General features: G+C 40.5%; 1 protein-coding gene across 1 annotated transcript in view; it reads left to right on the top strand.

Moving 5' to 3' along the window:
* Window positions 1–12,392, top strand: part of ptprt (protein tyrosine phosphatase receptor type T) — a 336,883-nt gene that overhangs the window by 302,496 nt on the left and 21,995 nt on the right. The window contains exons 23-25 of the mRNA XM_084543813.1: window positions 9,015–9,091; window positions 10,522–10,558; window positions 10,990–11,087. Of these exons, the coding sequence (XP_084399939.1) occupies window positions 9,015–9,091; window positions 10,522–10,558; window positions 10,990–11,087 (212 nt within the window). The remainder of the gene's footprint in view (window positions 1–9,014; window positions 9,092–10,521; window positions 10,559–10,989; window positions 11,088–12,392) is intronic.

Genomic DNA, 12,392 nt, shown 5'->3' with positions numbered 1-12,392 from the left:
TGTTTCTCTTATGCTGATTTCTCTACTTTGAATAAAAATGCTGTTAGAGTGATACTAATGTGTGTGCATAAATGAACCAATAAAACAAAACAAAAGACAGAGAAGAAACAGAGTCACAAAGACGGATCACATTTGCCAGCCCGCCATCATCAAATCCATCAGATGATGAAATGGTTTCTGTTGCAGCTCCCAGCAGGGGGGACGCACACAGATAATGGTGATAATGAGGCTGATTTTTAACGCCAGCGGCGGTATTATTGATACCGTTGATGGTGATTGCTGTTAATCATTGTTCCTCGTAAGAAGCGGTTGGGGGTGACGGCGACACCACAATGACAATACATGCAGCATTTCGATGCTGATTTTTAACAGCGGCTCTCTATATTTCTAAAAATAAGAATCAGGTCGTGAAGGGAGATGATAAAGTAATGATTTTAACAATGATTGTGTTTTTAATTAGAAGCTGGAGGATTCTGTGTGATTGTATTTTATCTTTCTAAAACGTCAGGGGTTTGACAGTTTGATATCTGTTGATGACTTATAATGATGAGCTGTGATCATTGACAATTCATGATAATTGATTGTTGATGAATAAATCAAATTTAATGAGTTGCACTGTTGTCTAAACAACTGAAATGTACCGTCCAAAATAGAATTTGAACTTTTATGTTCCACCCATGCACACATTCGTCTGCTTAAAAGTCCTTAAATGCAGCAGAATGTATCAGGTTGTTCTCGTGACAACTTCATCTCGGGTTTCTGCTCTTGAGCCAGGAAGATGAGGCAGGCTCAGCTTGGCTTGTCTAATTCACTTCTCATCTACCTAATGAGTCACTGTCACACCGCCACTTGTACAGATAACTTCTCCTCCTCAGTCTGACTTGTGAGAAACCTGCTTCTAGGCAAACATTCATTGCCATTGGACTGAAAATAAAGAGAAGACATTCCTCAGATAATCAGAAACTGGTTGCTAATGAGAAAAGAGTGAGTTGTTTAAGGGGTAAAAAGATGATTTGTTTTAAGAACAGCAGACAGTAAATATCTGTTATGACCTATTGATAATCCAGTTTGATGAAAGTAGTTGTTTTTAACTGTGTGCATTTTCAGTTGGGTCTTAGTCTGCTTAATTTAAACCTGAAACAATTGTAGAATCTATGTAGAATGGTGTGAGATAGTTAGAGTTTGACCATCCCTTTGAGATTTAAAATACAAATAAATAAGACATTTTTTTTATGGCAGTTACTATCTACTTGGTTTAAACAAAGGGTAAATATTTTATGTGTTGTTTGTTTGACTGCTTTAACTAATGCTGTTTTACATACTGCACATTAACCACATGGCTGTACATTTCCTGTTGTGGTAAAAATCAGGCTCAGCTCTTTAAAGTGAAATGAAGTTACAGCATTTGATTTATTATGGCTTTTGTAAAGCTGTGTGTTGCTTCTGTAGGACTGATGCATACCACTGGTGTTAATTAGGGGTTGAACGACTTCTGATTTTTTAAAGTCGATTAGCTTATCAGTACTGTGCGCTGCAGATATGTATGGCCTATATAAATCGTCACTGTCAATAGCGTTTAGTAATACTTCACAGCACGCTGTAAGATAGGATGATGTAGCAGGGATAAAAAAAATGCAGTATATCTCCCAAGCCTTTTCCATGTTTTCCAGCTAAAGGTCTAATAACTTTAGACAATGAAATTCACCAGCAAATTGTTGATGTGCGGCCTCCTTCTCTCTGTTACCGCAGGTGAAGTTGTTAATTGACTGTCCTTGACAGGATTTGGACCGTTCCTCTGCTAGTATTAGCGGATGCCTTTTGAGATGAGTGTGCATTGCTGTAGTACATTTGTTGTATTGACTTATATATTCTGCATGTCACAGTAGTATGGGCTTTATCTTTAGTGAAGTATTTCCACACACTTGATGAACTGCTGTTAGTTTGCTGCAATGACCCACTGGGCTCCTCACCTCTCTTCTCAGAGACGTCCGTGTTGTCATTGTCACATGATCGGCAACTCGTCGACTTACTGCTTAAAGCGACACGGTACAACATTAAAGTCAACAAGTCAACTAGTGCGTACAGCCCCTAGTGTTAATAGGTAAAGAGTCATGTCATAGTAACATTCAGTCCTGTTCAAGTCTCTCTTTTGTTTAGTGAAATTCATTGTAGTTCGGTGTCACTCTACATTGACACGCATTTCTGCTGTGTACATTTAAAGTGTAAAGAGGCTGCTACTCCGTCCTTCTCTCCACTTTTCTCTACTCATGCTCTCTCATCTCTCCCTCACTCCCTCTCGTTGCTGACAGCCTTCAAACAGCTGGAAACAGCATCTCGTGGTGTGTGTTTGTGAGTAAGTCGACAACACTCTGTGTTGTTTGACACATCAGCTGCAAGGAGCTCTGGTCTTAATAGGCTATTACACACTATAATATCCCCCAACACACTCTCTCTCTCACACGCACACACACACACACACACACTCGCACACACGCATCCATGGTGAGGCAACACACACAGATACACAGTTGCTGACAATGAAGCACGTACATCATTTGAACACCAAAAAACACAAGTGGAATACTTAGAAAAAAATATGCACACACACAAATCTGTCAGCACACACAGAGGGTTAAGAACATATGAACATGCAGGGAAGTGAAGAAAGACGTTTTAACACACGTACACTGCTGCTCAGTCTCTCTCACACACACACACACACGCACACTTACACTCAATCACACATGCTATTAAATTCCCTAATGCCCTGAGCCGGGCTGACAGCGGAGTATATGCCGTGAGTGAGTTGAGCTCCATAGGGAGTTAACTGATTAAGTATATCTGTGACAGACACAATCCCTGCTTAGTGGCTACTGAAAAGGGAGGCGAGGAGAGCAGGAGGAAGAGACAAGAGGAGACGAGAAGGAAGGAGAGTAAAACATCTTGTTCAGCAATTTGAAGTTGATAGTGTGAGCATTTTTGGTGTTCCTCTGTTATATACCAGCTTCATCTGTTTATGAGGACTTTTAACCAAGTTAGTTGCCAACAAACTTGTCATGTCAGGTGGTAGACTGTGTTTTAAACCTGTGCTCTGTGTCTTGTTCTTTATGAAACTTTAATTTTACTAAATACCTTAGAGGCTTTTAGCTAACGCTTTGACTGACAGTTTTGTACTTCATAACTTAGACCTCCTCATGCTCACACTCCTTTATCCTCCATTCTCCGTATCACAGGAAGTAGAAGAATCAAAGGGAGAGGGCATATTATTTATAAAGCCATTGTGGAATGTAGTATTTTAGCAGCAGAAATCTCCCATAAGGCCACTTTATTTCTCCACCATTGTAAAATATAACCTAATGGGCAGACCGAATCATAAAATTCTCTCAGCAACGGCAAGCTTCTTGCTTTCTTCAGGCAGCTGAAAAGACAATGGAATATAGAAGAGCCAATAAGCTGAGGGTTTAACTGCCTCATAGCTCAAATGACCATAATATCTGCAGGGGGTTGGAAAGGTTTTGTTCAATATCAGTAACCCTGCAATTACTTTGTCCAATGCTCTTGTAAAAAAAATTAAAAAAAATAAATAAATAATATAATACAAGCCCAAATTTTAACAGCCTCTAAAAAGAACATAAACACATATGTGGTGTTTCTATTAGAAGAGAAACAGCCTTTGCTAGTCTCTAACACATAATTCAGTGAAGGTTATCATTGATCATTTAAAGTTTAAAATGTGCTCCAAGTTTGGGCTAGGTAGAAGAATTTCTGTTTTCTGTGGTGGATTTTTGGTATTATATAACCTGAGAAACTCTTAAATGACTTTTTGCCTCATCAATTCAGAACAATCTGGGCTAGTCACCGGCCTTATAAAGCTATAAAAGGACAATATATTCATGAGACTGGAACATAATGACTCCATAGATTATCTCCTGCTGGTATTCACAGTTTATTATTAGGGTGTTACTTCTGGTTGTGTGTTATCTCAAACCGTATCATGACCTTTGATTTTTATTTTTTTTTTCAAGAGAGACCAAAACCGACTGCTCGTGTTCGTTGTGCTACGCCAGCAGTCATTAGGCACTGGTGGCTCCTGCTCATTTTATTTGTGTACAGCGGCTGTATTCAGGCTCTCAGAACATCCAGTCCAATCTGACGTCCCCCAAATTACAGCTTTCTGCTGCATTCAACTGCGCTTCAGAGTCTGTCTGTGACAAAAACAAGAAGTCTGAAATTTTGTTTGGCCTTTTCTGGACCCCTCCAGTTAACAAGTTCTCCCCGACCAAACTTTTACGGTGGCTGCCGGGGCAATGGCAAGATTTTGAAAGGAGAGGACAGAAAAAGGGATGAGACACACGCCAAGGAAATGGAGGAACTGGAACAAAACTGAGAGGAGAGGAGAGGAGAGGAAAGAGGAGAGGAAAGGAAAGGAGGGAATGGCAAGGGTATGAATAGAGGGAGACTCGGCGGAGGAGAGGAGCTCATTAATGAGTAATGGGTCGGTGACTTTTTACCCTTGGACACCACAGCTACTGATGACTTTGTTGTTACTCCAGTGCTGCAGATGCCAACATGAGTCCGTGTGGACTCACAGTGTCTAATCTACATGTCTATATCTGTATCCACGTCGAGATCTGGGTGACATGGTTGAACGAATAAAAGATTCAAGTATACTGATTTCTGTCTGAATCTGGCAACCACTGGATTTTCTGTAAGGTTTATATTGCCATTTGAACTGAAGTTACATAGTGTGTTTTTGTGCTGATGGAATCACTTTAGTATGTGTTTTTCATTCACATACTTTATGCGAACGTATACACTAATTAAAAGAAATCTTCAGTTCTCTGCTTCTCTGTCACTCACTCTGTTCTCCACACACACACACACACACACACACACACATTCTGTCAGCCTCTTCAAACCTGTGGCCTGTGTCCAGATCTGCAGTGTTTGCAAGCCAGTACCTCCTGCCATTTTATCCCAATTAGAAGCTCCCCTCCCTGGCAGAGACTAGTGGAAAGGACCCCTCCCCTCCCTCTCTCCCCCGCCTCGTATCGGTGGCTCTCCTGTTATGACAGCCTCTGACACTAGCCCTGTGTAATTACCACCTGTCTGAAGGGGCGAGACAGTATGGGGCAAGAGAGAGGGAGTGGAGGAGGAAAAGGTAAATGAAGGAAGACAATGAAGGGGGAGAACTGGGGGGACGAGGCAGAATCAAGCCAAGAGAATGGAGAAGAAAATAAATGGATGAGGAGGCAGAAGAGAAGGAAAGAAGAAGAAGAGAAGAAGTCAGGAAAAAAACGGAAAGAGGAAGAGGAGAAGAGCAGACGGCAGACAGACAACCCCCTGTCGTGTTTGTTTTACATGCAGGGTTGCGTGTGTGTGTGAGAGAGAGAGAGAGAGAGAGAGAGAGAGAGAGAGAACTGCATGTGAGAGTGAGCTGATAGCTGATGACAGTATCTTGTACGGGCAGAGTGGCGTCACGCTGCCTTCATTGTTGCCTCTCAGCTCAGAGCTGCAAAATTACTCTGGTGGAAGGTGTACAAATAATTCTCCTCTAGGTGATCCTGCAGATGATAATGACGGTGTAGATTCTCCTCCCAACTCTGTGTTATACATCAACAGTTTATGTTCTCTGGTGTTATTCTTTGCCTGGTGGATGGACAGCAATCAAGACTCATACTTGCAGTGTGTTTTTGTGGGATGTTTAATGAGAAAGAACTTCCCTTTTTACTTTCAGGATCTTTTTTTGATGGTCTTTAGGTTACAATGGCTTCATTAATTCTTGCTTTAATTGACCAAGAGATGTTTAGCCCTGAACAATCGCAGGCTTGGAGACTGATAGGTCAGAGACCACCTCCTGACATAAGAAGAGTCAAAAGCAAGTACATCTGTAACATTTCACTACACTTTATAAACATCTTCAGACAGGGCAAGAAAAGACCAAAAAAAAATTGCCTTTGCTTTGGCTCTCATTTGGTGTCCAAAGGCTGTTACACACTCATTACATTACTGAGTTTGTAATGACATCATTTTGTTCTTGCAGCCCTCGTTTGGGAGTTCTCACAGCTTGTTCTCGTCACGTCAACCAGGCAGTACTTTTTTCTCGTGCAGTGTCCGCCAAGTATTCTGTGACTGGTCAGAAATTGGAGTGGGTGTAGTTAATGTGGAAAAGGGCCACTCTGTGAGCTAACAGATGCTAATATTCGCGATCCAACGGACACGGCCATAAAAACAACTGGCCTACATCTGAAAATCATAAGATGTGCCTCTTATTGGCCGTCTCCCACATCTCCCACATCTCCCACAATGCTTAGAGCATGTGACGTGTGCTGCGGTGGGGAGGGCCCTACGAGGACTTCCCTGGAGGTCCTCACTTGAGTTTCTCATGAATTGTGAATTACCTGGCCAGAACAAACTTTTTTCTTCTTCTCGCAGCCCTAGGAGCAAGAACAAATTTCTTGCTTCTCGCGGAGTATGTAACAAGCTTTTATATACAGAACTGACTGCTTTTTACCAGGGTAGTCCAAACTTTTTCACTAAGGGCCACATACAAAATAATATACGAAGGGTTGGGCCACTCAAGTGTGGTATGATAGATGGGGCATGGAGGAGAGGGAGGAAGGGAAAAGGTGTCTATTTCAAGCATCTCATTATTTTTGGAATCAGTGCTCTTGTCACATGCAATCGACAAGTCTTTAATTCGCTGTACAACTGTGTTTCTATACATGCTAATGTTGTTGAATGCTGGATTTTGTGGGGGGGCACTTTAGTGAGTCACTCTTTTATGAAGTCACCATCTGAGAAAGGTTTCCTGTGTGTTCCTGTGTTTTGTTATCATGGGAAAAAAATAAAAATAAAAAATGAGTTAGAATAGTTAGAATTTGCTAACTAAAAATTGACTACGGGTCACAGTTTGCACACCCCTGCCTTATACCATGACAAAGTACAACAAAGTACAGTGTTCTCTTGATATGTTAACTCAAAATATGAAAAATAATGTCATCCTAAAAAGTTCATACATATTGATTCACAACATACAGACAGAAGGTTTAAACCTCCTCTACTTACACCTACAATACATACAACAAATCACACAAGGTGTACTTGCTATCGTTCTGTGCAGCTTTTGACCAGATCTCCTGCCTGTCCTTAGCCGATCAAGCTTGATGTAGAGATGGCTCTGATGAGAATGTGCATACCTAAAAAGTAGTATTTTCTACTAACACAGGGAGACAGACAGCCACATTCACGGCTACAGACAATTTAGAATCACCAATTAACCTAACAAGCATGTCTCTGGACGGTGGGAGGAAGCTGGAGTACCCGGAGAGAACACAGGGAGACACACAGATTCCCCTGCATCCTATGGTCCTCGTCATAACCATAGAGTATCCTCTATGTTTTAAATGACTGTATTTGTTTATAAGAGGTCAGCGTTGAGCTTTTTTTAATTTTTACTCCACACAAGCCCTGTTTTCTGGCAGCACTTAATCAACAATTTACCCTATCTATTCTGAGATATTCACCAAAACAAAAAACAGTTAACGCCTACTTGACAAAATGATTGCTCCCATACTCCCACGGTATACACAGAGGAAATGGTTTCAGTTGAACGTATATGACTCATCGACCACACAATAGAACTCCTCACATAAAAGCTTGGTTTCCTGGAACAACAGTTCTTGAAACTTGAGCTTTTATTCAAAGCAGTTGATAAAAAAAAAAAAAGAAAAAAAAAAAAGAAAAATCAACAAAATGAATTTCAGACATATTGTAAGTTTAGTTTCTTGGCATAGAAATATCTGCATATCAGCACCTTTTGGGGGTATAATTAGCTTTTCAAATACCTCCTTATGAATTTCACAAGGTAAAATTATTTGTAGAAATCTCAAGTCTCATTTCTATTCTATTCACAAACCTTCCTGGGTGTTACCAGACCAGCTAGAAGAATGCCAACGGTAGCAAGCGTGTGCACTTTTAAGCTTGATTTCAACCCACTGTGGCTTTGTATCTGTCAGTAAAGCCATATGCATTAGCATTTCAGTGACTTCAAAGGAACATAGAGGTGATCCCTTTTTACTTCCCCCCTCTGTTGCTGATTATATTCCTCCCATCCCCTCATTTTCTCCCATCCTGTATTTTATTTCTTTCTTTGTATTTTTTTTCTTCTGAGACTATCGTATACTTGCCAGTTTCTGCAGTGGAACATATCTGCACAATGGAGAAAAAGACTGAGCATGAGGGGAAAAATAGAGATAATCAGACTAAATCATGTCCGCTTCATCTGCAATTACCTGCTGTTGCTATGTTACAACTAAACTAAGTCACTGCCTCCCATTAGCTGTAATCACTCCCATATGCACCCTAGAACTATGGACGGCTATTATAGAGCCCAGAACAAAATAAATGACATTCAGAAGGGAAAAGGTGATTTAGATTTTGTGACCTTTATTTGACCAACAGGGTGAGATGCTGATCTGATGTAAATGGTTTAGATATGATCTTATTAGGGCACAGTACCATTCTTATTTATTGTTTAAACTGGTAATGTGCCAGATCACCTTTAATTCTGCATTGTGGGGTTTTGAACCATTCAGCTCTTTCACATAGAACTGCTCTAAGACCAAATGGAATGAAACAAACAAATTACTTTTTAAAAGTAGTGGCTGAATTAAACCATACCAAGTCAAACTATGCATGTTTTCTCTTTCTGTAGGATTAGTACATTATCACCTATGACATTTCTCTGGTGAGTCTTCACTATGCTAAGTGTGGCCAACAAGACCGACTCTTTTTTCATCATTGCTTCCGAATGAGGACGTCCATAATTAGTGCAACCATAGAGAGATGCTTGTAGGATAGATGTAGACATGGTTTATTTGAACAATTTCTTTGGAGTGTCTACTAACTTTGGACCCGGTTAGTATGAGCCCCATCCAGTCAGTTAGCAGTGACGATCTGTGGGTAAATGTAACTTTAGGCCTGTTGTATTTTTGTGCTATCTGATCCCACAGACGATCACACCAGGGTCCGACTGCAGCTGTTGGATGGAGACCCCCACTCTGACTACATCAATGCCAATTATATTGACGTGAGTCAATGCACACATACGCACACACGTTTTTGGTTTTTTTTTCCATTCCATAGCCCCTAACTTTGAACTGTCACAGCAACATCCCTCCTCCTAATTCCAAAACGATTACAGGGTCTTAATCCTTCAAAAGCCGTTCAAAGCAGTGAGGACCAGAAAATCATGGCATCAAATACAAATATGGTGGCACCATACCTGCTGTGTATGCAATCTGCCCGAGCAAATCAGGCCACAACATCAAACAGTAGGCCTCCCCATTTTTATCTATGTAAACACGTACATTCTGTTACTCTGAAATTGTTGAAATCAGATGCAGACACTTTTGCACCTGCACTCAAACACACACAGATGGCATTAGCTAATTTTCCCAGACTAAAGTTTTGCCAAACAAATGCACAAGTGCCTGAACACACAAATACATACACACACCCGGGGTGTGTAAGTTTGCGTTAAGCTTGGCACAACAAATGGAGCCACCTGAGTCTCATTTCTCTGGGGAAGAAAACCTTGTTGCTGGTAAAATCATACCAATGTTTACCCATTATTCACTTTCATCACTTACTCACTTACCCACATTTTTTACCTCATATTCCTCTGTTCTTACTTATCCATCCACCGATATACTTGTGTTCTCCTTTCTCCTCCTCCCTGCAGGAATAGTGCTTCACTTACAAATTTAATCTCACTTACAGCTTACTATTATGATAATCGTAATTAATTTGGTATAAAAAGCTTACTTTCAATCTGTCTCCACAGACTACATATTTTTCCTTAAAAAAAAAAAAAAGAGGAATTGGAAAATTAAGATGGGAACAATACATCCCCTCAGTGAAGATGACAGTGCGAAAGAGATGAATGTTTTCATCTCAACAAAGCTATCTGTCTTATTGGGGACTTGGGGGAAAGAGGGAGATAATCATTGGTTGGAGATTCGTCGCTTTTCATCTGACCCATGGAGGGAGAATAAAGATTCTCTTTTTAATTTAATGTTGTATCTGAGAGGAAAGGAAGGTTTGGAGAGGGAGATGTAACACAGGATGGGAGGGGGTGAGAACACAGAGAAACAGACATAGAAAGAAAAGCAAAATGGTGGAACAGTAGAAGTGAAGGAAATGAACAAGCTGAAAACACAGACCAGAAGTATAATGATGATGGATGTCAATATTTGAATGGATAGGAAGGAAGGATGGAGGATGGACGGAAGTGTTATCACTGGCTGGGAAAGACAGAAAAACAAACTATAAAGACCAAACAGAGGAAGGAGAGAAGAATAAAAAAAAAAATGAAATTAGGAAGCAAGGGACAGTGTATTACTAAAAACAGAAAGTATGAGAATTTTGGTGATTAAAAATTACATGGTAAGGACAAGACAGAGATGTCAAAAAGTTTAGAGAGATTTTTTTTTATTCTTCCTTGTTTCTGTCTCACAGGGGTACCATAGGCCCAGACATTACATCGCCACACAAGGTAATTAAACTGATGTGATAAGTGTGTGGGAGACGCTCATATGTGTGGTTACGTTTGTGCAGATACGAATATGTATGTGTGCTTCTGTGTGTGTGTGTGTGTGTGTGTGTATTGCAGCCACCTGGTAAATGTCGTCCTTTCGGACTGGAAGGCTATTACCACAACCTCCTAAATCTAAACTGCCGTATAAAATCCCCCTGACAAATTTAAGACCCCATTACCTCAAACCCCCAAACTACTATCTGGGATTGATGGTGTGTGAGTACGTGTGTGGGTGTGCACGTGTTCATGTGTGTACGTTATATGTGTTTGTGTTAGTCTGTGCTGGCATTTTTATGTGAATTTGGATTAAACGTATGCTTATGTACACACCTATGTCCACACGCTATGTTTGTGTAGATCAAAACAACTGTGATGTGTCTGTCTGTCAGGGCCCATGCAGGAGACCGTGAGGGATTTCTGGAGGATGGTCTGGCAGGAGAACTCGGCCTCTATTGTCATGGTTACAAACCTGGTGGAAGTGGGAAGGGTGAGTTTTTCAACTCATTTTCATGACCTGGAGAGCACAGTATTTGTCCAAAAAGTAGAGATGTAGCAAAAGCGGGTCCAGTTTCCTACGATTCCAGGCCCAGAATATTTAGACCACCTCCTAACTGAAGAAAAACTACGATATAAAGACAAACTGCAAGTTTTGGGCACCTGCAATCCATGTACAGCACCATTTCATCCTCTATCCTGTCTGAGCTGGACTTTGGTAATGTTTACATCTACCTCATTGAGAATCTGTCACCTTACACTTTGGGAAGTGAAGAACAAGAAATCCTTCATTGTTAGAGCAAAAGTGAGAACTAATTAGCTAACACTCGTGATTGAACGTTTCAGAGACATTGCCGTCAACATTTTAGGGCTGTATTTACGTTGTTGGGTCAACATCAGAACTATTACGTTAGTATATGAATTACAGGTAATTGAAAATAAACAGGAATTTATAAACCTAGCATTTACTAGAACTTACATGTGAGTGTTCACTGCAAATACATGTGTATATAGACAGCTGTTTGCCCTTCCTGGGTAATACAGAGGTGCTTTTAATAGTGAAAATCCACAATCTCCTCCTCTCTTGGTTTTCTTTTTCGGACGGGATTCTGTCGAAACAAAGCCCGGGGGTGTGTCCTCGACGGTTTGTGAGATGGCACAACAAAACTACAGTTATCTTATGCTTCGTAAGCTGGCGGGCTCCGCAGGGCAGTAGTGTTTTGCCATCCAGCTGAAAATGGGACATCACTTGAAAACTATCAATTACAAAATGTGTGTACTTTATGCGCATCTGTGTCTAATGACAAGGCCCAATACCTTTAAAAGTATCTTTCTTTTTTCTAGTCTGCTAACCCTATTCAGCCATGCCACCTACCTCATTACTTCCAGTTTCTAACTGTAGTAGATGCAACTCAAAACCGACCAGTCCAGTCAGAAGACCATTTCTTACTGATAGGAGTATAGGAGGTCAGGTGGCCCGGTCAGGTGGCAGGACAGAACAACATCCACTGAGGACCACAGATAAAAAAAAAAAAAAAAACGAACAAAAAAAAAACGTGAATTTGGTATGAACTCACCTTTAAGTAACTTTAACAGAGCTGTGATACTAACTTGTCATTGAGTGTTTAACATTAAAACTTTTTTTTTTAATCAAAGCTCAACACATAATTTACCAGTAGTATAATTTGCTTGAATAATTTAGTTACACAATCCGTTGCAGAAGTATCTAGAGTGACTCCTGCGCTTTACATGAAGAAAATACTAATTTCAGAAAGAACTGGTCTAATTAACACTGCTA

The sequence above is a fragment of the Chelon labrosus genome (genome assembly GCF_963514085.1).
Source record: "Chelon labrosus genome assembly, chromosome: 4".
NCBI lineage: Eukaryota > Metazoa > Chordata > Actinopteri > Mugiliformes > Mugilidae > Chelon > Chelon labrosus.
This window is presented reverse-complemented; position numbering and strand designations above follow the sequence as displayed.